This window comes from Embiotoca jacksoni, unplaced genomic scaffold (assembly GCF_022577435.1).
Source record: "Embiotoca jacksoni isolate LCO1_2020_lvr unplaced genomic scaffold, fEmbJac1.0.p SCAF_2, whole genome shotgun sequence".
NCBI lineage: Eukaryota > Metazoa > Chordata > Actinopteri > Embiotocidae > Embiotoca > Embiotoca jacksoni.
The window spans coordinates 9404646-9431898 of record NW_027185340.1 but is presented as its reverse complement, the minus strand read 5'-3'; the positions used below and the strand labels follow the sequence as shown (position 1 = coordinate 9431898).

General features: G+C 45.3%; 1 protein-coding gene across 1 annotated transcript in view; it reads left to right on the top strand.

The window, feature by feature from the left end:
• The window catches only part of LOC138201185 (kalirin-like), a 93125-nt gene that overhangs the window by 15747 nt on the left and 50125 nt on the right, over positions 1-27253 (top strand). Inside the window, 13 exon segments of the mRNA XM_069154431.1 lie at positions 6345-6419; positions 10489-10603; positions 12734-12926; positions 14057-14230; positions 14325-14408; positions 14507-14638; positions 15310-15432; positions 18949-19071; positions 19346-19537; positions 20051-20182; positions 20405-20503; positions 20636-20767; positions 22808-22930. Of these exon segments, the coding sequence (XP_069010532.1) occupies positions 6345-6419; positions 10489-10603; positions 12734-12926; positions 14057-14230; positions 14325-14408; positions 14507-14638; positions 15310-15432; positions 18949-19071; positions 19346-19537; positions 20051-20182; positions 20405-20503; positions 20636-20767; positions 22808-22930 (1697 nt within the window).

The following is a 27253-nucleotide window of genomic DNA, read 5'->3' as shown; positions in this document are numbered from 1 at the left end:
GATGTTCCTAATAAATTGGTGACTGAGTGTATAAACATAGAAGCGCACATCAAATATTCAAGGTCTTCCTCAGTTTCCGCAGTAGGTGAGAGATTTTTGTTTTCGTGACCTTTAGCCAAGTGTGTGTGTGTGTGTGTGTGTGTGTGTGTGTGTGTGTGTGTGTGTGTGTTAGCATTGAGTGTTTAATAGCAGGAAGAGCTCATTGTTGTGTCTGTAGATTGAGGTAGAGCCGATCGTATTGTTCTGTTTCCTTTGCAGTTACTGTCCCTTAATGAGGAGGAGCTCTCTCTCTCTGTGTGTGTGTGTGTGTGTGTGTGTGTGTATATGTGTGTGTGTGTGTGTGTGTGTGTGTGTGTGACCTGAATGTGATGCTTGGAAAGCACTTAGCCGGTCCAGCCTCTGTCTCTCCGTGTGCTTGTGGTTGTGAGAGAGCTGTGTGTGTGTGTGTGTGTGTGTGTGTGTGTGTGTGTGGTTTGTGTTGGAGCTGTGATGGATGTGGTTTTCCTCTGCAGGGGAAACTGGAGCCATTAAACTCTGCGTGTGTGTGTGTGTGTGTGTGTGTGTGTGTGTGTGTGTGTGTGTGTGTGTGTGTGTGTGTGTGTATTGGCCCTGCAGTGTTACAGAACATATGCAGGTAATATGTTGAAATAATGAGACACGTGAATCGTTCATGTTGAGTGGGATCCTGTCGGTCCGCTGACATCACGAGGACATTAACCGCTCACACAAACTTCAGCGTTTCCACTTCATCACACTTCTTCTGCTATTGTACAAATAAAAATTGTTGTACAATGGTTTCCGATGCAGAAGTGTCTTCAGCTGTAATACCACCGAGTGCTACTCGAGGTCGGCTCCAAAAAGCCTCCGGCTCCATAGACTCCCATTCAACTTCTCTCATCAAATACAAAGTCAATAAAATGTCTCCATTATTTATCTCGGTGTTGTTAGCTAAAGTCACTCCTTCTTATTAGATTTCTGGAGGTCCATCTGAAAATAATCCCTCATTCATTAGAAAATAAGATTCAAAAAGACCTGTTTTTGGGGGCGTGTCTGTTTGATTGACAGGCCTGTGGTGCAGTCAGGTTACAGCTATCGGTGGGTGGGACGTAGTACCGTCAGGTTTCCAATCAGATCAGTCAGATCCACCGCTGGCTCCTCCCCCCAGCTCGTCCAAATATGGTCACTTCCTGCTCCAAACCGCTCCGAACTAGCAAAGATGGTGACGGACAGAGTCTGAACTGGAGGCTTCATAACGTTTACAAACCAACGATGACATCACTGCTGGTTGCTGATTGGATTCCACATCGGTTTGGTTTTCCTAAAGTGTGTGACACTTCTTTGCTCCCCTCTAGTGGACAGCTGGGTGTATTACACACTTTGCTGTAGCAGGTTTTGATTGGTTTTCAGGTCGTAGCAGCATCGCGCCGGTCGTTAAGTTCAGATTTTCCAGCAGGTCCTTCGAAAATGTTAACAACAGATTTGAACACATTTACAGAACATCATCAGCGTGTGATGGGGTCTTTACTCCACATATTAATAACATGTGTGCACACATTTTAATAACGTGTGTACACACGTTGAACACACCTGTCGGGCTGCTCATTGATCCCTTCGATTACACGGCTGTGATGATAACCGCTCCGCTGAAGCTTCCACACAGTTAAAGTCACTTTTTTTTTTCCACGCGTGAGCCGAGTGTGACTCAGGCTCTCCGCGTCGCCGTGGCAACACACGAGGTCCAGCAGCCGGTCGTCGAGGCAGCTGTTGCTAGGGCGCAGACAGCCTCACCTGTTGCCTTCTAAAGACGGTGCGATTGTGGCTGAAAGTGACACATGCTGTGACCTTTCACGCACGCACACACACACACACACACACACACACACACACACACACACACACACACACACACACAGAGAGAGAGCAGAATGCGTCATATTTGTGCTGATTTATGAGGCCGCTGAACGTCGTCTGTTGGCAGCCGGAGTCTTCCTCGGTGTCACCTTCACCGTCTCAGCGCCTGAAGCGTTGCTACGTGAACAGACACAAAGTGAAGCTGCTTATCTCAGTCCTCAGTGATGCTCGCCGTCTGTGTCTGTGTCTGTGTGTGTGTGTGTGTGTGTGTGTGTGTGTGTGTGTGTGTGTGTGTGTGTGTGTGTGGCAGTGCTAATGGTTTCAGCCGGGCTGCATGTTGACCTTTAACATCCACACGTCTGGAACCACTGAACACCAGCTAGGCCTGTGTGTGTCTGTGTGTGTGTGTGTGTGTATCTATTCTCATGACACACACACACACACACACACACACACACACACACACACACACACTGCCACCGGTGACATCCGTTCCTGTCTTGCGTGACTTTGCGTGTGTTTGGTGCACATCGCCGTCGTTCGGGCTTGGCCAGGTTATCTGGCCGCACGTCGTAAATCACTGCGCTGTCGGGAGGACCTCTGGGGCGGTTACCATAGCAACTAGTGAAATACATTAATTTAACATGGGAAAGACAACACGCACAGAGGAAAGCCGAGGGCAACGTGTTGTGTTTCTGCCATCCTTTCTTATTTCAGCGGAGCTCAAATCTTTAGGTAAAAAAATAAAAACGGTTAAAAAGAAAAGAACGAACTCAAAGATCCAAATCGTCCATTTTCAGTTGAACTTCAAATGTTCTGCACAGAAAGTGATGAACATGACCTTTATTGAACGGAGCCGAGGAGAGAACAAGGCATTTATTCTTTAGAATATTTGATCTCTTATTGTTTTATAAAATATTTTTCATTCCTTTCATTTTGTAAATTTTTCATGTCGGGTGTGTCCTGTGACCACACAGGAATAAATCATCTGCTCCTTCACTATCTTCATATCATGTTTAGTCACGCTCAGACACGTTACATCCACAGTCTGGATATAAAAGTGTTCGTAGCTTCCACGTCTGAAAAATGGTTCCGATACAGAAGTGCCTTAAGCTGCAATACCACCGAGTGCCGCTAGAGTTCGGCTCCAAAAAGTCCTCCGGCTCCGTCGACTCCCATTCAACTTCTCATCAAATATAAAGTCAATAAAATGTCTCCAGCAGTTATCTCGGTGTTGTTAGCTAAAGTCACTCCTTCTTATTAGTTTTCTGGAGGTCCATCTGGAAAGAATCCCTCATTAATTAGAAAATAAGCTTCAAAAAGACCTGTTTTTGTGGGGGTGTCTGTTTGATTGACAGGTCTGTGGTGCAGTCAGGTTACAGCTATCGGTGGGCGGTACGTAGTATCGTCAGGTTTCCAATCAGATCCACCGCTGGCTCCTCCCCCAGCTCGCCCAAATATGGTCACTTCCTGCTCCAAACCGTCTCCGAACTGGCAAAGATGGTGACGGACAGAATCTGAACTGGAGGTTTCATAACGTTCACAAACCAACGATGACATCACTGATGGTTAATGGCTGGTCGGTGTAAACGGTGCTCTCTCTGAACACAATACAAGGCTACACACACACACACACACACACACACACACACACACACACACACATAAACACTCTGCTCCTGTGTGAGAGGGTGTGTGTGTGTGTGTGTGTGTGTGTGTGTGTGTGTGTGTCGTTCTTGTCGGTATGTTAATGAAGCACACAGAGCTTTGAGGGCAGGCGGTCATTCACGCTCATCAGTTCATTCAGAGTTTTCACGCAGACGAGCTGCTGCAGTCATGTGCTGCTGTAATCACTGCTGTGTGTGTGTGTGTGTGTGTGTGTGTGTGTGTGTGTGTGTGTGTGTGTGTGTGTACCAACCGTGTGCTGCTGTAATCACTGCTCGGCTGCTACTGTACAAACATGCTGTGTGTGTGTGTTTGTGATGAACATCTGTGATGGAGCAAACACATGTTGGATCAAAGGTGTGTGTGTGTGTGTGTGTGTGTGGTGTGTGTGTGTGTGTGTGTGTGTGTGTGTGTGTGTGTGTGTGTGTGTATAAGTGTAGAAGAAAGAAAAGCTGAGATAAAAACAAAACCTGTTGGTAGTTATATACAGTACACTCTAGATCTAGAAGATGTGTTTGGACAGTCATGTGATCAAACTGTTGTTCATCATTATGCTAATGAGGTGTGATGTGAGAGACATGTTTCCCTCAGGGAGCACTCGCTGCTGCTGTGTGTGTTAGATTTTCCTTTTAAACGATGATTTATCACAAGAATAAGAAATTAACGAAGCATGTCATTTCAGTCAGGATGTTGTTGTCAAAGACAGAAAATAAAATGGAAAAGAGACACGGCTACAAACGGGACGGTTAAATCTGCACCGTGTTTTGATCAGTGTGACAAACTTCATCTACACCTGCCACAAGAACGTCAGCAGTTGCAACTCTAACACTTGCGACATAAATTTCAGTGTTTTGACCTAAATGCCTGAAGGTGCAACATAAAAATCTTTGCTGTGACATAAACTTTTCTGTTTTGACATTATTATCTTTGCTGTGACATGAATGCCTGCAGCTGCATCATAAAGTTGCGACATAAAACTTTGTGCTCCAAAATAAACTTCTGTGCTGCAACATAAACATCTTTATTGCGACATAAACGTCTTTGCTTCAACATAAACATCTTTATTGCAACATAAATGTCTTTGCTGCGACATAAACGTCTTTGCTTCAACATAAACGTCTTTATTGCGACATAAACGTCTTTGCTGCAACATAAACATCTTTATTGCGACATAAATGTCTTTATTGCGACATAAACGTCTTTGCTGCAACATAAATGTCTTTGCTTCAACATAAACATCTTTATTGCGACATAAACATCTTTGTTGCAACATAAACGTCTTTATTGCGACATAAACGTCTTTGCTTCGACATAAACGTCTTTATTGCGACATAAACGTCTTTGCTTCGACATAAACGTCTTTATTGCGACATAAACGTCTTTATTGCGACATAAACGTCTTTATTGCGACATAAACGTCTTTGCTTCGACATAAACGTCTTTATTGCGACATAAACGTCTTTATTGCGACATAAACGTCTTTGCTTCGACATAAACGTCTTTATTGCGACATAAACGTCTTTGCTGGAACATAAACGTCTTTATTGCGACATAAACGTCTTTGCTGCAACATAAACATCTTTGCTGCGACATAAACATCTTTGCTGCAACATAAACATCTTTGGTGCAACATAAACGTCGGCCCAGAAACAATAAAAAGCAAATTTAGAAAGTGATGAGTTCGTAACAACAGCTGCTGCATCAGAGCAGATGAACAGAGCAGAAGGTGATGCAGCTCCTGCTGCTTCAGTGCTGCTGGCGGCCTGATAAGTTCGACAATGTTGTCTGCAGCCGAACATTCAGACGGGATGAACGTTCCTTTGTTGGACGTTCAGACACGAGTTAAATATGATGTTGACAGAGTTTAATAAAGTCTGTAATATTCGGCAATAAGAACCCTGAGAGTTTATTTACAGACCCGCACGAAGCGAATCAGGAAAAAAAACTTCGTAGAAAAATCCTGTTTCCGCAAATATTGATCCATAAACACTGATCTATAAATATTGATCTGTAAACATTGATCTATAAATATTGATCTGTAAATATTGATCTACAAATATTGATCTGTAAACATTGATCTATAAATACTGATCTGTAAATATTGATCTACAAATATTGATCTGTAAATATTAAAATGTAAACATTGATCTATATCTATTGTTCTATAAATATTGATCTATAAACACTGATCTGGAAACAATTTGATCTATATATAGATACATTTTGCAATGGTCACGTTTTGTGTTCTTCCTGCTTCATGAATATAAAACCGTTTTTGTCCCTCTGAGACACATTTTACTGACTCGGTGTTCTCGCTGTGGAATGTGTGTGTGTGTGTGTGTGCGAGCGTGTGCGCGTGGCAGCCAGGACAGTGCATCACACACACACACACACACACACACACACACACACACACACACACACACCCTCTCAGCGGGACGTGGACATTGGGGCGTGTTTTTTCTGGTTTTCTGCTGGGAGAGAGAGGGGGAGAGCGAAAGGTTTCGTAACGTGACAGACGGATGACCAGATGAACCGAGAGGGACTGAAACATGCAGATTCTAAAAGATGGAGGACGAACGTGTCCTCATGTCCTCACACACTGATCACATGACCGCCGGGTGGAAAAACACCCACTGACCTGCTGAACGGTGTGAAGTGAAGATAGTGACGACAGAAGTCAAACGAACAGGCAGCTGTGTGTGTGTGCGTGCGTGCGTGCGTGCGTGCGTGCGTGCGTGCGTGCGTGCCCGCCCTGTGTGTTGCTCACAGGAATGTTGATGTGATAATGGGATTAGAGCTGAATGTTTCTCTCCGTCTCTCTGCAGTCTCCTGCAGGACTGAAGGCATCAAGGCGTCTGATGTTCTTCCTGTGCTGAAGGAGAAAGTTGCCTTCGTGTCAGGTGAGTGTCAACCCCCCCCCCCCTCCACACACACACACACGCACACACACACGCACGCACACGCACACACGCACACACGCACGCACACACACACACGCACACGCACACGCACGCACACGCACACAAACACGCACACAAACAGTGGGTATGCACTGAGGGCAGATCTGCGGACATGTCGCCAACTTCCTCTTCCGTTTCAGAAATCAACAATTCAGTTTCCCTCTGGAAAATGGCTTTAATTAACGCAAATTCCAAATAAATTCCACCAAAACATTGTGAACAGAATCTCTGCTGAAAGTATGACATCATAAAGTCTCCTTTCAAAATAAAACTGCCTTTATTAACAAAAATAAGTGGTCATTTCCAATCAGTGAGGCTACGCCTCCTCCTCTTCTCTCATCATCAAAACAACCTGCTGCTCGCTATCCACAACAACAGGAAGTGACAGGGTTTGTGGGAAACTTGGTCTTATGATGGAACGAGGAACATGTTAAATTAGTTTTCTCCGCTTCCAGCTGGAAGAGACTGAGCTTTGTTTTAGTGTCGAATGAACGTGATTTTAAGATCATTTAAAGCTCTTATTTTAACAGCAGAAGGAGCCTTTGTATTCTACAGGGTGCTGTTTTAAAAGGTCTCAAAGTATATAGATATAGATTTCCTTTTATATTTTGATTATAAAGCAGCTCCAGGTTATGTAAATACTGTGAAAGTGTCAAAACGCTCAATCTGCAGAGAAATGCACACGTATTTAGTAACTGAGCTGTTCGGACTTCTGTAAGTTTGTGATGTCACAGTGATTTTGTGATGTCACAGTGATTTTGTGATGTCACGGTGAGTTTGCGATGTCACAGTAAGTTTGTGATGTCACAGTGATTTTGTGATGTCACAGTGAGTTTGTGATGTCATATGTCCACCCTCAGCACGGCCCATTGGCCGACCTTTTTATGTAAAAAAAAAAAAAAAAAAAGGAAACAAAGTGTCATTCTGTCTTGGAGCTAACAAGCTACAAAGAAAACCTGTGATTGGCCTGGCTGCATGTCACTTAGGAAAGAGTCAGCCAATCAGAAGAGAGGGTTATTCTTAAAGACACAGACACAAAAAGCCTGTCGTTGGTTGAGCTGTAGAGAGGAGATGGAAAACTGAGATGATTTTTGCTTCTTAAAACCACAACAATATCTTCTTACGATGACTCGACTAAAAATAAAACACTTAGGACCCTTAATATATAATGGGCCACTGACGATCCAAACCTTTACTGAGCGAAACCATTATCACATTTATCCCAGTCAGAATCAGGTTCTCGCATCTCAAGAATGGCAATAAACGACATGCACAATCATTTTCGCACTATCGTGAAGAAATCTTGTCTGCAGTCCTGAAAAGTTCATTAGTGTGCAGCAGGACGTGCACACGCTCCGAGTCAGGAAGCAGACAGGAAATCCATCACGGGCCCTTTCACACCACGAGCACGCCGCTGCAGCGCTGCAGCTCGCTCACAGCCAAAACAAGCAGACGAAGCAGACACACGAATGTTTTCACTCCGCAGGCCGTTGCGCTCGGCGGCACTCAGCCGGGGAGAACTACTAACAAGATGTCTGTTTTTATTTGGGGAAAAAAACCTGTGTCACTTTACTTTGATTTAAGTACAAAAATCTGATACATTTTAAAGAAAAAAGAAACCTAATCAGAAAAGGGGACTCGGACCCGGTTCTGGTTTTAGTCCAGGTCCGGACCCCTTTACACTGAGTGGTGTTACTCAGGTACAGCTGAGTCCACCAGGAACAGAGTGAAGTGTCACTGTGAGGCGTTACTGGTGAACATCTAACTGCTGCAAAGAGGAGTAAATAATTTGACATTATAATTTTTTTTAAATGATTTATTATATTTGTATCAATACATATTTCATATTTCAATAATTATGTATCAATTAAAAACCCCAAACATCCTCCAGTTCCAGCTTTTGTCGAATTTCTTCCTCAAATCTGACAGGAAATTTATCTTTTTCTTAAAGCCAAGACACATTATGAAGCCATAATAAAATGTTTTCATATTTTACAGAAAAAGATTAATCGAAAAATCCTGAAAATAATTGCTAGCTGCAGATTTTAACCTTTGGATTGAAGCTATTGACACATTTGTACTAAGTGTCAGCCCACGTCATGTGTTGATTTCAGCCATCACCATCTGGGTTTTTTGGAGCCAGAAGTGACCATATTTGGACGAGCCGGGGAGGAGCAAGTGGTGCTATGCCCCGCCCCCAGACATATCTGTGTTTGAGTCCTAAAATCTCATTTTCTCAGGAGAGAAGTTACTTTTTGAATATAAGTCTATTGGAGACGGAGATTTTATTTTGGAGCCCCTAGTGGTCCTTCAGCGGTACTACAGTTTAAGATTGTAGTTTTAGTACTGACATAATGCTGCTTCTTTCTTTTTGTGTTACAGTAATGTGTGTAAGAAAAAAACCTCTGAATTACAAACAGAGACTCAGAGAGAGAGGATGTAAAAGCCTGAGTGCCAAAAACAATCCGTCATCTAAATTCCTCCGTAGATTACACACACACACACACACACACACACACACACACACACACACACACACACACAGATTTTCCACGTCTGAGTAGCAGTTTCATAAACGGTGTGGTTTGTGTTTTTTAAATTAATCTAACCCAAACATGTCCGCACACATCGTTTATCACAGAGAGGCGGAGTGTGTCTGTGGGTTCTGTTTCCGAGGAGAGTGTGTGTAGCTGAAGTGGTTGCGATGTTATGATATTATCTCGGAGAAGGACGGTGTGCAGGTTAACAGGTTGTGGAGGAACACAGTCAGTGGCTCTTCAACGGTCACTTCAGTTTATGGTGTTTATTTTTATAACCCTGATTCCAAAAAAAGTTGGGACGCTGTGTAAAATGTAAATAAAAAGAGAATGTGATGATTTAAAAATCACGTAAACCCATAGTTAATTGAAAATAGACCAAAGACAACATATCAAATGTTGAAACTGATACATTCTAATGTTTTATAAAAACATATGCTAATTTTTAATTTGATGGCAGCAATACGCCTCTAAAAAGTTGGGACAAGGTCAACAAAAGACTGGAAAAGTTGTGCAAAAGTTAAAAAAAAAAAAAAAAAAAAAACCTGGTGGAACATCTGACAACTAATTAGGTTACCATGGCAACAGATCAGTAACATGATTGGGTATAAAAGGATCATTTCAGAGAGGCAGAGTCTCTCAGCAGTGAAGATGGGGAGAGGTTCACCACTCTGTGAAAAACTGTGTGAGAAAATAGTGCAACAATCTAAGAATAATGTTCCTCAACGTAAAACTACAAAGAATAAGTGGATTTAATCATCTACGGTTCATAATATCATTAAAAGATTCAGAGAATCTGGAGAAATCTCTGAACACAAAGGGACAAGGCTGAAAACCAATATTTGATAGTGGTGATCTTCGGGCCCTCAGGCAGCATTGCATTAAAAACAGACACTATTCTGGAGTGGAAATCACTGCATGGGCTCAGGAACACTTGTGAAAACCATCGTCTGTGAACACAGTTCATCACTGATGAGAAGCTGAAATCTTATTATCAGGCAAGAATGGGACCACATTTCACTTTCAGAACTCCAGAAACTGGTCTCCTCAGTTGTCAAACATTTACAGAGTGTTGTTAAAAGAAGAGGTGATGCAACACAGTGGTAAACATGACCCTGTCCCAACTTTATAGACGTGTTGCTGCCATCAAATTCAAAATGAGCATATATTTTTTTTATAAAACAATATAATTCAACATTTGATATGTTGTCTTAAATATGGGGTTTACGTGATTTACAAATCATCACATTTTGGTTTTATTTACATTTTACACAGCGTCCCAACTTTTTTTGAAACGGCGTTGTACATGTGACGTAGTACACAACAAAAAATTACATCCATGTGTTTTTGCTCAGCCTCGTGTGTGCGTTGTTACTGCGACTCCAACTGTTGTAGTTGCTACCAGGCCTTCTGCTGCCACTACATCACGTACATGCTAACGTCAGGCGTGTTATTCGTATGTGTTCTTGCAGGCGGGCGAGATAAAAGAGGAGGACCGATCCTGACGTTTCCCGCCAGGAGTAACCACGACCGAATAAAACAGGAAGACCTGCGGAGGCTGGTGACCTACCTGTCTACTGTTCCCAGGTACGCGCAGGTGGAATCGCTCTTTTAGATTTCACCTTTAACAGCCTCTCCGCTCAGACCGGTGCTTCGGTGGGATTTAGTGATGCCAGATACTCGGAGGGAGAAGCGGAGTTCATGTGGAGTGCCTCCGCGCCGCCCATGCTGTCGAATCAAACGCTCCTTTCTTCTCCGTCTCCGCAGCAGACGGAGAGCAGCGCTTAATTTGCATCAGCGTGAAAGCCGCTGTGTTCGCAGCAGACAGCGAGGAAGAGGAGGAGGAGGATAGATAGATAGATAGATAGATAGATAGATAGATAGATAGATAGATAGATAGATAGATAGATAGATAGATAGATAGATAGATAGATAGATAGATAGATAGATAGATAGATAGATAGATACTTTATTAATCCCCAAGGGGACATTTTTTTTTTTTTTTTAAAGATGGTGGTTCTGGAGAAAACTGATCAATAATCAGTCACAGATCAATCCTCTCCAGAGGATAAACACTGTCACTTTGTTGTAGTACATCACTCAAATACGGCCGTTTAGTCACAGCTGTTGGCGTCTCAGTCGTACTGTCAGAGTGCTTATGTACCAGGACGAGGTTGGTCAGAACAGGTCATGTGATGAAGTAAAAATAAGGTGATGATGAAAGGAGATCTGGATTAGACATCAGAGGTCAAAGATACTTCTGAAGCACTTTTCCACTGAGTGTGTTTACATGAGCGTATCATATTCAGATCATTCAAATACGATGTGGAAAAGGTTCCAGCAAGTTGCCATAAAAACTCAGAGTTATGTTTAATGAAATAAAAAGTCTGACTTATCTGTAAAATAAGTCAGACTTGAATTGAATATAAAGTCTGACTTATCTTAAGTTAATTGAAAAGTCACACCTATCTTGAATGAAATAAAAAAAATTGTATTAAAAACAAAAAAGTCAGACTTATCTTTAGTTAAATAAAAAGTCAGTTATTTATTGTTGAGGTTGCAACTTTTTTTTTAAAGCTCCTTGAATGTGGTGCATTCAAGGGCATCAAGGGGTGATAAGAAAATACAAATAAGACGTAAAATTCTGTGATTTTGTGTTTTTCCTTTGATGTTCCTGTAAATGAAAATGACAGCAGGATAACCTTCAGCGTCGTCTGATCCACGCGTTCACACTTTTTACCTGTGTGATTCGAACGCAGCGCGGCCGAACCGCGGGGGACCAAAAATCGGTTTTATCATTCGATCCCAATCAGTCCCGCTCCGCCGCCTCCTGCTCATCGGGCTGCTGTTGCCATGGTGACGAGTGGAGTTTGTGCCTCCCTGAGGCAGACTATAATGAATGTGCTGCTGTTGAATTTGTATTAATAGAGGCCTCGTGCAAGCGGAGACGGAGGTGGAGGTAATTTCAGCGTATTTTTACCCTCCATTCAGCAGCAGCTGCAACTTAAGGCTCTTCAGACTCGAGCATCCGCAGCTGGTGAAAAAGGAAGTCGGTTTCCAGGTGTCCAAACTTTACCCTGCAGGAACTAAATGTCCTCTTTTATCCTATCTGTTTTCTAATAGATTTTGTATACTAATAATATTACTATAATACTATCATCTGATCTGCACCTCTTAATTTGACGAGGTGTGAAAGGAAATAGTTCCACATGCGTTTGTTTCCCACGTGTGACCTTGATAAAGTGTCGGAGGGTTCGAAGACTCTTTTCAACATGTTTCAGCTTTGATGGTTAAAACGTTCCCTCCTAAACGTTAAATCAGTTTTATTTCTCTGTCAGCGAGCTGCTGCGGGTTCTTTTCTAATTATTACTGGAGCCACGTTCCTTCTGAACTCTGAGGGAACTGGACTTTAATTTGTTCTGGAAAAGAGAGGAGAAAAAAAAAGAGACATTTCTGTTCCCCCTGAGTGAGTCATCCTCATGTTTTAATTAGTCAAACACATCAGTGGTGGAACGCAGCCTTTTATTTCAGATGATTTGATCTCACTGCAGCGGTTTTTAGGTCTCGGAGCTCGTCGGCCGTGCGTTTGTCTCTCCGAACAAACTCCTGCCCTTCAACACAAAGAAAAACGAGACACGAATCAACACTTTTCAGTTTAGACTCACTTTGATGTCGTCCTCACCCCCATCCCCTCCTTCGTCCTGCCTCTGTCTCCAGCGAGGACGTCTGTAAACGCGGCTTCACCGTCATCATTGACATGCGAGGCTCCAAGTGGGAGCTGATCAAACCTCTGCTGAAGACGCTGCAGGAGTTCTTCCCGGTGGAGATCTGCGTGGCGCTCATCATCAAGCCGGACAACTTCTGGCAGAAACAGAAAACCAACTTCGGCAGCGCCAAGTTCTCCTTCGAGGTCGGTGTTTCATCCGTCGAGCGGCGTCTCGGTTTCAGAGTTTGGTTTCAGCTGAGCTTTTAAAAACAGTGTTTTGACTTTTAAATCTCCATGACAGAGATGAACAGTCTGATAGAAACGAGCGCCTGGAGACGGCGTTTAAATTCACTTTATCGTTCATAGCCACAAAGTCTCGGCAGAGAAGCTGAAGCCTTTGTAAGGAATTCCTCCAAGTTTCGTTGCTTTGATCAGAATCAGCCCGAGTTACACCTGGTTTTATGAACCTGAAACTGAAGCAGAGAAACATCAAATTTTGGAAATCCTCAACAGAGACCCTTGAAATGCTTCAGGAAGTCTACGGCGATGAGCCGGGCAAGGTGTTCTGAGTGATGTTCAACATTTCAAGAGGGGCGGAGCTTCACTGTCCGAGACCGAAGAAGAAGGCGCGTCAGGTCAGGAGACACCAAGTGGGTTTTCTTTGTGTCACCGTGAATTCGTCCCCCAGAGTCAGACTGTCAACACCAAGTTCTACTGGCACCGTCCGAGGCGTCTGAGGGGAAGACACTCGCTGGAAACCACCTGAAATGTTGCGCCATGGCAACAGGGTTCTCCACGACAACTCGCGTGCTCACAGCGAGTTGAAGATTTTCTGTTCCCCGCAAGGTTGAAAACCCAAATTGGACGATGGTGATCTTCGGGCCCTCAGGTGGCACCGCTTTAACAAACAGCCATGAATGTGGAGTGGAAATCCCTGCATGGGCTCAGGAACACTCAGCTGTAAGTGGGCGTGTTGAAGATTTTTTTTCTCCCAAAATCTGATGTCTCTCTGCTCCAGTTTCAGGTTCATAAAGAACCGCTGCTCACAGAATCATGTGCTTATTTTGATCAAGCTACGAAATGTGGAATACTTACTCGCGAAGTTTACAGCTTTAGCGCTCCAATCAGGATCCCAGTGTCTGTTTATCACATTTCTCTCTAAATGCACCATCTTCAGACAGACTCATTTAATCTAAAATCTGACTTCCTGCTTTAAACACAGTGATCAATAAGGTGAGAAGTTCTCTGTGTTTATTTGTCACCGTGTCAAAGTAACCCACCTGAGCGATGTCTCCCTGCTGTAGTTGATTAATCTCCGATGTTTCTCTGAGCAGACCAGCATGGTGTCGGTGGAAGGTCTGGCCAAGCTGGTGGATCCCTCGCAGCTGACGGACGACTTCGAAGGCTCTCTGGACTACAACCACGAGGAGTGGATGGAGCTCAGAGTGTCTCTGGAGGAGTTCATGTCCAACGCCGTGCACCTGCTGTCCAGGCTGGAGGACCTGCAGGTAGGTAGGGGGCGGGGGGCGGAGCCAGGGGAGATTTCAGAGCATTCAAGGAGCGGTTCACGCCGACGTGACGGAGGTTTGCTGTGTTTCACAGGAGCTGCAGTCTAAGAAGGAGTTTCCTGCAGACGTGGAGGGATCTCGTCGGCTCATAGAGGAGCACACGCAGCTGAAGAAAAAGGTGGAGAGCTGCTGTCCGGGACCGTCTGACACCGAGTCGCAGCCCTCTTGCCACGACACACGTCAAAAAACGATCTTCTTCCTTCTCCTCCTCTTCAGGTGCTGAAGGCTCCGGTGGAGGAGTTGGACCGCGAAGGCCAGAGGTTGCTTCAGTGTATCCGGTCCAGTGACGGGTTTTCAGGGAGGAACTGCATCTCAGGTTCTGCTGACTTCCAGAGCCTCGTGCCCAAGGTAGCGCCTCCACTGCTGCAGCGAGGTCCAGTCCAAATCTTCATCTCTGAGATGAGTACCGTTGTGTGTTCGACACATCCAGGCCTGATTGTGCAGAAGTAACTTTCACCCACAGCTGCTGCTCAGCTGGAATAAAAAATAAAAAATAAAAACATCAGGAAACCTGCAGTAAATATTCAACGGTGCATAATGGAACGGCCACTTTTAGCAATTATGATGATGAATCTTGAGTGATTCGTTCGCTGTGTTCATTACGAATTGTGAATGCTAAAAGAGAAGCACCCCGATGCGCGATGAAGCGCGGCCTCGTTTAGACGAGACCCGCGGCTCGTTAGCGTCCCTCGTTAGACCGGAGAAGTGCTCGCTGCGCGTTAGCTCGTTAGCCGAAGGACTCCGCAGGGAGAGCTGAGAGGGAAAAATACAGTTTCATCACACAGGTTGTTTGCATGACGCGCAAACTGGATGCAGTTACACTCATGTTTGATAAGAAGCCTGGAAGATGCATCTGTCATTTTACATCTGTATCTCACCGTGCTTTTCATGAAAATACATAGAAAAAAAAATGAAAAATGAAACTTAAGGGACAAAACTGTTAAATTCTGTTGATAACAGTAAAAGTAACGGAGACCTTTGGAAGCATCTCACTCATGTTAAATGATGGTTCCCGTCAGGTGGCCAGTCTGCTGGATAAGCTCCACTCCACCAGGCAGCATCTCCACCAGATGTGGCATGTCAGGAAGCTGAAGCTGGACCAGTGCTTCCAGCTCCGCCTCTTCGAACAGGACGCCGAGAAGGTGAGTTTTTGGAACAAAGAAGTGTTAACCCAACCAGAGGTTTACCACGGTTGATCAATAAGTTCACAGAGCGATCCTGAACGCAGCACAGCGATGCACACGGAGCAGCAGGAAGCAGCAACCTGCATGAGGACGTATTCAGAGAAACATCAAATTTTTGGGGGGGTTGGGTATTCAACACGCCCACTTACAGCCAAGTGTTCCTGAGCCCGTGCAGTGATTTCCACCACAGAATCATGTCTGTTTTTTTAAAGCGGTCCTATCTAAGGGCCTGAAGATCACCATCGTTCAATATTGTTTTTCAGCCTTGGTTGGCCATCACATTTCGGGGAACAGAAAATCTTCAGCACATCCGATCACAGCGTGTCTAAAACAGGCGAAAATTTGGTGTGTTTTCATGAGAACCCTGTTGCCATGGCGCCACAGTTCAGGTGGTTTGCAGCGAGTGTTTTCCCTCAGAAGGTCCCATTGGAACTCGGTGTTGGCAGTCTGACTCTGGGGGACGAATTCATGGTGACACAAAGAAAACCCACCTGGTGTCTCCTGACCTGACGCGCCTTCTTCTTTGGGCTTGGACAGTGAAGCTCCGCCCCTCTTGAAATGTTGAACGTCACTCAGAACGCCTCGCCCGGCTTGTCGCTTCATCGCCGTAGACTTTCTGAAGCACTGCAAGGGTCTCTGTTGACCGTTTACAGAGTTTGACCCTAAAAGATGTTTCTCTGCTCCAGTTTCAGGTCTGCAGTGAAATCACAAATGTTCACATACCAACGGTCACGTTAACGTGTGGAAGTCAGTGATGATGTTGAACTCTGAATACTTCCTCATGAAGGTTGTTGCTTCCTGCTCCTCTGTGTGCATCGCTGTGCTGCGTTCAGGAACACTCTCTCATCAGCTTCAGGATGTGATGCAGACAGAGAGGGTTGAGTCGGCCGTCATAGGAATCTGTTATCGTTGGATCAGCCTGTTAACTCTCCAAGTTGGAACCTAAAAATATCTTCTCAAAGATAATCACATAAGTTTTGCCTTCTTCAGGACAGTTTTAAACTATATTTGTCCTTCTCCTCTGTGGTTTGAACGAATGATTCCCGGCGGTGATGAAGGTCAGTCTTCGGTTGTTCCAGTGGAAAATGAGCCAGCGCTGCCTACTCACACCGGCCAAGTGATTAGCTGCGGTTGTGAGTGAATGTTTGGATTTCATTCATCATTAACATACCGGCCTGTTTATGGCAACACGAACAGCTTTTTCTGCTTCAGTTTAAAATGCCTTTACGCCTGAAGGCCTCAGTGTTTAACCCCCTGGAGGGCCCCTGGACCGGGACCACAACAGGACCACGGCTGCTTGAGCTGTGACCTAACGTGGTTGCAGAATTGTTTAGCCTAATTTGGTGGAGTTGCTGCCACCAGAGGTCGGCTCCAAAATGCCTCCGGCTCCATAAACTCCCATTCAACTTCTCTCATCAAATACAAAGTCAATAAAAGTTCTCCAGCAGTTATCTCGGTGTTGTTAGCGAAAGTCACTCCTTCTTATTAGTTTTCTGGAGGTCCATCTGAAAATAATCCCTCGTTCATTAGAAAAGAAGCTTCAGAAAGACCTGTTTTTGGGGGTGTGCCTTGTTTGACTGACAGGTCTGTGGTGCAGTCAGGTTACAGCTATCGGTGGGCGGGACGTAGTATCGTCAGGTTTCCAATCAGATCAGTCAGATCCACCGCTGGCTCCTCCCCCCCAGCTCATCCAAATATGGTCACTTCCTGCTCCAAACCGCTCCGAACTAGCAAAGATGGTGACGGAACAGAATCTGAACTGGAGAATTCATTACGTTCTCATACCAATGATGACATCACTGCTGGTTGCTGATTGGTTGTGACACTTTAATTTTCCAACAGAAATGAATTTGTCCCTCGAGTATCTCCACAACCCTTCGTCCCATCTGCTTCAAACTTTGTGAGTTTATTGCTGGAGACACGAGGATGTGTACTGTTGAATTTGGTGTAATTTGGACACATAATATATGTTTAATATCATTAAACTTTGATAAAACGGCCGGCGCTCTGTGCAGCAGCGGGGGCGGAGTCTCCACCACCCAGCCGCAGTTCCAGGGAGGCATCACAGCAGACGTAGTCGAGCGTTGTCTTCATCTACGTCTGCAGCGAGCTGTTCTCAAGAATAAGCAACGCAGCAACACCGCTGACGCACAGGTCCTGTTCACGGATCCAGAGAGGCAGAACCGGGTCGACCCGGAGTCCTGCTTCATCATAACAGAGCTGCGTGTGTTTGCTGGTGTCCCAAGTGTTGTTGATTGAAGACGCGCGCACACGCACACACACACACACACACACACACACACACAACACACACACAGAGACAGACGGGCGTCAGCTGACTCGCTGTTCCACATGCAGCAGTAAATATTTACTGTAAAGCAAACAGAAAAAAAAAAAAAGAAGCTTTTCGCCCACATCATCGGCACGGTCACGGAACACTCGGACGCAACGGCGCGTTTTGTTTTCTGTGGAAAACACCGCCACGAGGACGGCTTTGTCCTGGTAACCACGGCAACCACGCACAGAAGATGGATTCGGTGTGTGAAGGTGACACTCCGCCAGCTGGCAACGAGGCCGAACAGCAGCCATGTTTTTGTTGTTTGAGTGGGTTTGACCGCACTGTTTACTGGGTAGAGTGACGTTTTACCGGAGACACACACACACACACACACACACACACACACACACACACACACACACACACACACACACACACAAAAACACAAACACACAAACACACAAAAACACAAACACACAAGAGATGAGTCAGGACAGCTGCTCAAAATAATACATAAAAAAACAACCCACCTCATCACACGCCGACGTCTCCGGAGCTCCAAGACTTCACAGTAGAAACGTGATTCAACGTTTTCAGACTTTTACCGACTGCTTATGTGTTCTTTAATCTAGAAGATTAAAGTGCACAACGTTCCCACCTTGTGCCCTTATGGTTTGAGCCTTGCGTATCTTTATTGAAATGTTCTCAAACTATGTGTTTTAATTAAGATTCTTAAAAGTTACGTAGTAAGAGGGCATGCTGGGAGCTGATAATGCGGTTTGTCTAATGACCTCGCTTCCTGTCATTTGTGATGATTCGTGTGTGTGTGCTTGGGGTAAGGGGAGGAGCCAATCACAGCTGCGTTGCGTTCACAGACTGGATGTAAAAGTGTTCCTTGCTTCCAGGTCCCAAAAAATAAGGCCGATGCAGAAGTGTCTTAAGCTGCAATACCACCAAGTGCCGCTAGAGGTCGGCTCCTCCGTCAAGTTAAAACCTCCAGCTCCATAGACTCCCATTCAACTTCTTTCATCAAATACGAAGTCAATAAAATGTCTCCAGCAGTTATCTCGGTATTGTTAAGATGAAGTCGCTCCTTCTTATTAGTTTTCTGGAGGTCCATCTGAAAATAATCCCTCATTCATTAGAAAATAATAACATTGTGCTCTCTGTGTGTGTGTGTGTGTGTGTGTGTGCAGATGTTTGACTGGATCAGCCACAACAAGGAGCTGTTCCTGCAGAGCCACACGGAGATCGGCCGAGGCTACCAGCACGCCGTGGAGCTGCAGACTCAACACAACCACTTCGCCATGAACTCCATGGTAGACACCACGTCCTCTGGGACTTCACGCACCACCGCATTTCCGTCACTTCACATGACGGAGGAGGGCACAGCCAGCTGACTGTTAGCTCACCTGCCGGAATATAGAGGAGGACTTTGCTTAGCTTAATGCAGCTGTCCCTCAGAAGAAAGTCATAAAATACAACTTCACTCTAACACCTGCATTTCAGTATTTTCTGTGCAAACAGTAATTAAATCCGGTTATCCTGCTGACTGACAGCATGTCGGTGAGGTGTTTTTTTTTCTTTCTCCAGAATGCCTACGTAAACATCAACAGAATCATGTCGGTGGCGAGCCGGCTGGCGGAGGCCGGCCACTACGCCTCCGCGCAGATCAAACAGATCTCGGGTCAGCTGGATCAGGACTGGAAGAGCTTCGCCGCCGCGCTGGACGAGCGCTCCACCATCCTCGCCATGTCGTCCGTCTTCCACCAGAAGGCCGAGCAGGTGAGGTCAGAGCGGAGCGGGTCAGCCGACGTCTCGCTGCAGGAGACGCGTGTCCAGAAATCATATTCAGTAGATCAAACTGCTCAGCTGCTGATTCCTGAAAGGCTGGTTTTGATTCCCCCGCTGGGCCTCTTGACATGCGATTGGCCGAGAGCCCGAAGAGTCGCAGACAGACGAACCAGCGTCGGGACGAGCGGGAGAAGGAAACCCGGCGAGGCGTCTGCAGCCACATTCATGATTATAACGATACGTTTTGTTTGTACAGATCCTCGAAAAAAAAAAAAAAAAAAAAAAGAATCACAGCTTTCCTTTACACAGAAAAGTAAAACGGAGAAAAAAAAAAATTGACAAGTCAAAAACATGAGAATAAGTCCATCAGATGTTTTTCGTGGCTTTACAAAAAACAAAAAAATCATCTCGGTATATTTTTAAATCTGAGACAGTGAAAGCGGAAACAAAATGTGGAAATGAACTCTCATACGAGCGTGTTGGTGTCTGTGCTCGGATCCTCAGTTCCTGTCCGAGGTGGACGCCTGGTGTAAAGTCTGCAGCGAGGGGGGGCTGCCGTCCGAGATGCAGGAGCTGGAGATCGCCATCCACCGCCACCAGAGTCTGTATGAGCAGGTGACCCAGGCGTACACCGAGGTATAGACATACTTCTCACAATCAAGCGCATGTTGGTGTTTAAATAAATAAATTTAAAAAACTCTCTTCTTTTACATGATTTGGTTCACTTGAGGAAAGGAAGTGTAGAGAGATGGGAGTCTCTTGGTTGGAGGCCGGCCCCCCTAGTGGCCCTCTTTTCTCTACAGTCTTTTATTTTGGAGGGGGACTCTCCTGTGTGACCTACCTGTCTTGTGTCTCCAGGTGAGTCAGGACGGTAAAGCCCTGCTGGACGTCCTCCAGAGGCCCCTGAGTCCCGGCAACTCCGAGTCTCTGACGGCCACGGCCAACTACTCCAAAGCGGTGAGAGTCGTGGTGTCGCTCACCAAACAGGCTTTTAGTATTTTCACGTATCAGATAAAGTGAAGTTAACGCGTGTGTGTGTGTGTGTGTGTGTGTGTGTGTGTGTGTGTGTGTGTGTGTTTCGTGTCGCAGGTCCACTGCATCCTGGACGTGGTCCACGAGGTTCTGCACCACCAGCGCCGTCTGGAGAACATCTGGCAGCATCGAAAGGTCCGGCTGCACCAGAGGCTGCAGCTGTGTGTGTTCCAGCAGGACGTCCAGCAGGTACACACACACACACACACACACACACACACACACACACACAGAGAATAAAGCGTTTTACTGCAGGTCCGATCCAAGCAGCGCCACCTACAGGCAGAGACAAGAAACACGAGAGGAATCGATGATGAACTGATTTCATTGTCTTCATCTGGTCTCATGGGGACCGGGTTGAGTGACGGACACACAGCAGCTCACCGACTCCATCTAGTTGATGTGCCGTGTGTCTTTGTGGGCTTAATATGTGCGTTAAAGGGCCCTCAGAGAGGCAGAATCAGGGCATCGTCAGACTCCAAGAAGTTTTTTGGCGCCGCGCGAACGTCTCAATGTGACCCGGGAGAGATGTTAAGAGAGTGTTTAAGAGACGGAGAAAGACAAAGAGGGGGGAGAAGTATCATATCAGGAGGTCATAAATTCAGAGAAAACAGAGCTCTGCCAGTCGGTCTTTTCATGCTTCGCTTGTCTACGAGACCCCGGAGAGCCTCGAGGAGGACGAGAGACGTCCGCAGGAAGCGAGACGAGCGAGCGAGCGGGCGTGTAAATCAGGACAGATGCAACCGCGGAGGAGAAGACGTGCAGCTGACAGACAGCGGAGGAAGTGTGCGTGTGTGCGTGTGTGTGTGTGTCTGCTGCTGCACGTTCAGACAGACAGAGTGCAGCTGCGACCCGACGCCGACCCGACCCGGCGCCGACCCGACCCGGCACCACTCCAGCTGGACTCACTGCAACACGCTGACATCGCGGACTCGCACACCCAGAAAGTGCTCGGCAGCGTCGCCGTGTGTTCCCGCCGCACGCCGGAGACGTGGAAATCTGAACGTGCTGCTCCGACTGCGCCAAGTCTGTCGTAGACGTTCCGTTTCTACCGTGTAGAAAAAGTGGCGGCAGTTCACACGCTTTCAAGTGCGTCAGGCGGATCAGAACCTTTCGGCTTCATTTTGGGAAGTCAAACCCGGCGATTAGGGAGCGTTGGGGAGCTGCGATGGTGTTGTTGGAGAACCCCTGTTGCCACGGCACCACAGTTCAGGTGGTTTGCAGCGCCTCAGAAGGTCCCAGTAGAACCCGGTGTTCACGGTCTTGAGTCCGGGGAACGAATTCCACGGTGACACAACCTGCTCCCAATTTCTTCTTCTTCTTTTTACTTTCACGACGTACTTCAGCTGCCTTTTACAAAGGATGTGCTGCTGCATGCAGCATGTATACACCAGGTACGTTATCGTAAAAATGGACCTTGAACTTTGACCCTCTTGGTGAGATCTGTCACAGCCACAGACTGGATATAAAAGTGTTCGTAGCTTCCAGGTCTGCAAAATGAGGACGATGCAGAAGTGTCTTAAACTGCAATACCACCAACTTCTCTCATCAAATGCAAAGTGAATAAAATGTCTCCATTATTTATCTCGGTGTTGTTAGCTAAAGTCACTCCTTCTTATTAGTTTTCTGGAGGTCCATCTGAAAATAATCCCTCATTCATTAGAAAAGAAGCTTCAGAAAGACCTGTTTTGGGGGGGGGGGGGGGGGGGGTGTCTGTTTGATTGACAGGCCTGTGGTGCAGTCAGGTTACAGCTATCGGTGGGCGGGACGTGGTATCGTCAGGTTTCCAATCAGATCGGTCAGATCCACCGCCGGCTCCTCCCCCCCAGCTCGTCCATATATGGTCACTTCCTGCTCCAAACCGCTCCGAACTAGCAAAGATGGTGACGGACGGAATCTGAACTGGAGGCTTCATAACGTTCACAAACCAACGATGACATCACTGCTGGTTGATGATTGGTCACGATCTGAAGACCTTAACGCTAAACTTCTTTTTAATGCTTCTTCTTCTTCTTCTTCATCTTCTAACTCTTTCCTGGTATATGACATGAGATGGTATGACGTTTGTAGGAACGTTTTGTCTCCTGACGTGACGCTCTGCCCGTCTTGAGATACGACACAAGTTTATAAAGACTTAACAGAAATCAGGAGGGCTCCCCGGGTCACCCCCTCTTTTATATCCCGAGTGTGTCAGAGACCCGATCTGAGGAGGTGTTCCCTCTCTCGCAGGTGATGGACTGGATCGAGAACCACGGCGAGGCTTTCCTCAGCAAACACACGGGCGTGGGGAAGTCGCTGCACCGAGCCCGGGCGCTGCAGAAGAGACACGACGACTTCGAGGACGTCGCTCAGGTGAGACGCTGACAAGCAAGCGAGCTCGCGTTGCTTCTGAAAACACACTCTGAATGATCCCGACGTCCCACACTGGAGTCGAGCGGTTGGAAACTTGACGCTTTGATTTATCCCGTTATAAGTCCGGTTCCCAGCCACGAAAAATTTAAGTTTGTTGTTTTTTTTGTTTTTTTTTAATCGAATGTTTATTTGCTTTCTTTGGAAACATCTGTAAGTAATCGGCCCTGATTAATCCCAAATTTTCCAAACCCTCTCGGTGCCTGCCGGTGGAAGCATGAAGACGGGCCTGAACAGAACCATTTATGGTCACAAGGCTTCCCTCAAACGAGGTCTTTATCCATTCCTCAATTTCTCTGCTTCAGTCTGTCTCGTAAGGATTCAAACTGAAGTTCAAACACGTCGACGTGTTCAGTGAAAGTTTGATGCTCGTCTCTGTTGAATCTGTCTGATTTAATTTGTTTTAAAGTTTAATAAGTACACGGACAGCAGCTGTGTGTTTTACAGTCAGATGATATCTTGTGTGATCCGGATCGTGGAGTCTGAACAAACTTCGTCCTCGTCTTCTTCATCTTTCTGTCATTTTTCTCTCCTGATATCTGGAACTTAAACTCACCGAACTCAAAGGCTTAATATCCTCCTGGTGGAGGGATAGTCGTTAATAATGTCGTGAGCAAAATGTGTTCGTAGCTTCCGGGTCTGAAAAATGGCAGAAGTGTGTTAATCTGCAATACCACCGAGTGCCACTAGAGGTCGGCTCCAAAAAACCTCCGGCTCCGTTAGACTCCCATTCAACTTCTCTCATCAAATACAAAGTGAATAAAATGTCGGTGTTGTCAGCTAAAGTCACTGTTTTTTGGGGGCGTGTCTGTTTGATTGACAGGCCTGTGGTGCAGTCAGGTCACAGCTATCGGTGGGCGGGACGTAGTATCGTCAGGTTCAGATCGGTCAGATCCACCGCTGGCTCCTCCCCCCTGGCTCGTCCAAATATGGTCACTTCCCGCTCCAAACCGTCTCCGAACTAGCAAAGATCGGTGACGGACAGAATCCGAACTGGAGAATTCTTAACGTTCACAAACCAACGATGACGTCACTGATGGTTGCTGATTGGTCCGGGTGGGAACACCAATATTGAAAACAGACATGTGACATCATCAGTCAGCTTGTTTTAAGATCGCTGCGCCCTGCTGGAGAAAAAGTGAAATACAAGCGTGTTTTCTATCGAATCGAGGTGAATAATGAGTTCGATTGCCGAAGGGTAAAAAAAAAAAAAAAAATCAAACAAACCGCCGTCGTGTTGTTCCTCTCCACTTCAGGTTGTTTGTAGACGTTAAAAAAAAAAAAAAAAAAAAAGCTGCTGTTGTTCGTCTTCGACCGACCGACCGACGGTAAAAACAGACCGCTAATCTGAACCGTTACAAATAATGAGCCATCGGTCAGCGGAGGGATAATCCCGTAACAGAATGAGTGCTAATCCCGCAAAAGAGTAGTTGTGTAATCTGACGTTTACACTCTGGATTAGGATTAGCCTCCCTGACCTGCTGCGGATCGCCGGTATTTGGGTCAGACGCTCGTTCTCCGTTCACGCTCTCGTTTCGGCCGTTAAAACTCCCCAAACGTGCAGAGACGTGAGTACGTCGAGCGCACGTTCGACGCACACGCCAGGAGACCAATACGAGAGCGTGTTTCCCGAAACCAACGTACGAGAGCCTCCTCTTCCTCTTCTTCCTCTTCTTCCTCTTCTTCTTCTTCCTCTTCTTCTTCTTCTTCTTCTTCTTCTTCTCCTCACGTGAAACTGTTTTTTTTTTCATCTTTTTTTTTGCGTATATTCTTCCATGAGACCGTTCGCCGTCCTCGCTGCTCAGCTCTCCTCGTCTGATGATGTCATCGGGACGTCAAACGGAAAAAAGACTTCATTCAAATCCAGAGTTCATCGACTCTCATTGAGGTCTTCGTCGTCCAGCTTCTTCGGGCCGCCTCAAGTCAAAAGACTGAAAAACAAACCTGTTCCGAAGCGCAAGAAATTGTGTTCTTTGGCACCTCGCGGACAAACATGTTGCCACGAGAATCAAAACTTTAGTTAATGACAAACGTCTTAGATTTGCCTTAATGGTGGCTAATTTAGGCTAATGTCGCAGCTACTTCTGTCTTATTATATAACGTTATTTTGTTGAGGCTGATGTCGCAGGCGACGTCATGATTTTTTTTAGGATATCTTGGTAGGTAAAATTTCCTCACGTAGGCTAAAGTTGCAGCCAAATTTATCTTGTTTGGGGTTAATGTAGCAGCTAACGTGATCTTGTTAAGGGCTAATGTAGCAGCTAACGTGATCTTGTTTCGGGCTAATGTAGCAGCTAACGTGATCTTGTTTCGGGCTAATGTAGCAGCTAACGTGATCTTGTTAAGGGCTAATGTAGCAGCTAACGTGATCTTGTTTCGGGCTAATGTAGCAGCTAACGTGATCTTGTTAAGGGCTAATGTAGCAGCTAACGTGATCTTGTTTCGGGCTAATGTAGCAGCTAACGTGATCTTGTTAAGGGCTAATGTAGCAGCTAACGTGAACTTGTTAAGGGCTAATGTAGCAGCTAACGTGAACTTGTTTCGGGCTAATGTAGCAGCTAACGTGATCTTGTTAAGGGATAATGTAGCAGCTAACGTGATCTTGTTAAGGGCTAATGTAGCAGCTAACGTGATCTTGTTAAGGGCTAATGTAGCAGCTAACGTGATCTTGTTAAGGGCTAATGTAGCAGCTAACGTGATCTTGTTTCGGGCTAATGTAGCAGCTAATGTGATCTTGTTAAGGGCTAATGTAGCAGCTAACGTGATCTTGTTTCGGGCTAATGTAGCAGCTAATGTGATCTTGTTAAGGGCTAATGTAGCAGCTAACGTGATCTTGTTTCGGGCTAATGTAGCAGCTAACGTGATCTTGTTAAGGGCTAATGTAGCAGCTAACGTGATCTTGTTTCGGGCTAATGTAGCAGCTAACGTGATCTTGTTAAGGGCTAATGTAGCAGCTAACGTGATCTTGTTAAGGGCTAATGTAGCAGCTAACGTGAACTTGTTAAGGGCTAATGTAGCAGCTAACGTGAACTTGTTTCGGGCTAATGTAGCAGCTAACGTGATCTTGTTAAGGGCTAATGTAGCAGCTAACGTGATCTTGTTTCGGGCTAATGTAGCAGCTAATGTGATCTTGTTAAGGGCTAATGTAGCAGCTAACGTGATCTTGTTAAGGGCTAATGTAGCAGCTAACATGAACTTGTTAAGGGCTAATGTAGCAGCTAACGTGAACTTGTTTCGGGCTAATGTAGCAGCTAGCGTGAACTTGTTTCGGGCTAATGTAGCAGCTAACGTGAACTTGTTTCGGGCTAATGTAGCAGCTAACGTGAACTTGTTTCGGGCTAATGTAGCAGCTAACGTTATCTTGTTTCGGGCTAATGTAGCAGCTAACGTGATCTTGTTTCGGGCTAATGTAGCAGCTAACGTGAACTTGTCTTATTTTGTTCATGGATTAGTTTTTAATTCACAATTTCATAGGTAAATGTATTAGATAGATAGATACATAGATAGATAGATAGATATTTACTTTATTAATCCCACAAGGGGAAATTTTTTCGCAACAGCAGCATTATAGACACGGGTAAAGAAATAAAAATAACAGTAAAAAAATATTAAATATGAAAATGAAATGCACAATATATACAATAAAATAGAATAATATTAAATTAAACTATCTAAACAATAGTGCAAAGTGACTATAAAGTCAGTTTTGTGCGTCTGCGTTCAGGTGATGGATGATTCTGCCTTCTGTCATCTCTTGGCTGTAAATCTTCCCCTTGAACATAACCAGTCATGCAGCAAAGCATAATAATCTCTTGTAAATTATAATCTTTCTCTCCCGACTAATCCCTCTAACATGTGAAATCCACACTATAAAACCCCAAATACTCCAATTCAATATTTATTTTCTCATTCTTGTACTTAACCTAAAACTCTGAGTGAAAATACCCAAAATATTTTACATGTAATATATTTTCCTGAAGTGAAATATTACAGATTACCTCTCGTGCTCAGAATTGAACCAAAATTAATCCATTCTGTCCTCCTGATGAACGCTGGAAGCTCTAATACTCAGACAGGATTTAGTCCCTTTCTGAGGGGCGATAAAGGTCCAAACTAGAACTAACAATGTCAGACATTATTCCACTGTGTGTGTGTGTGTGTGTGTGTGTGTGTGTGTGTGTGTGTGTGTGTGTGTGTGTGTGTCCAACAGTCGTGTTTGGGTGTATACTGACAGGTCAGGTCATGTTTTTATGTGTATTTTTAGAT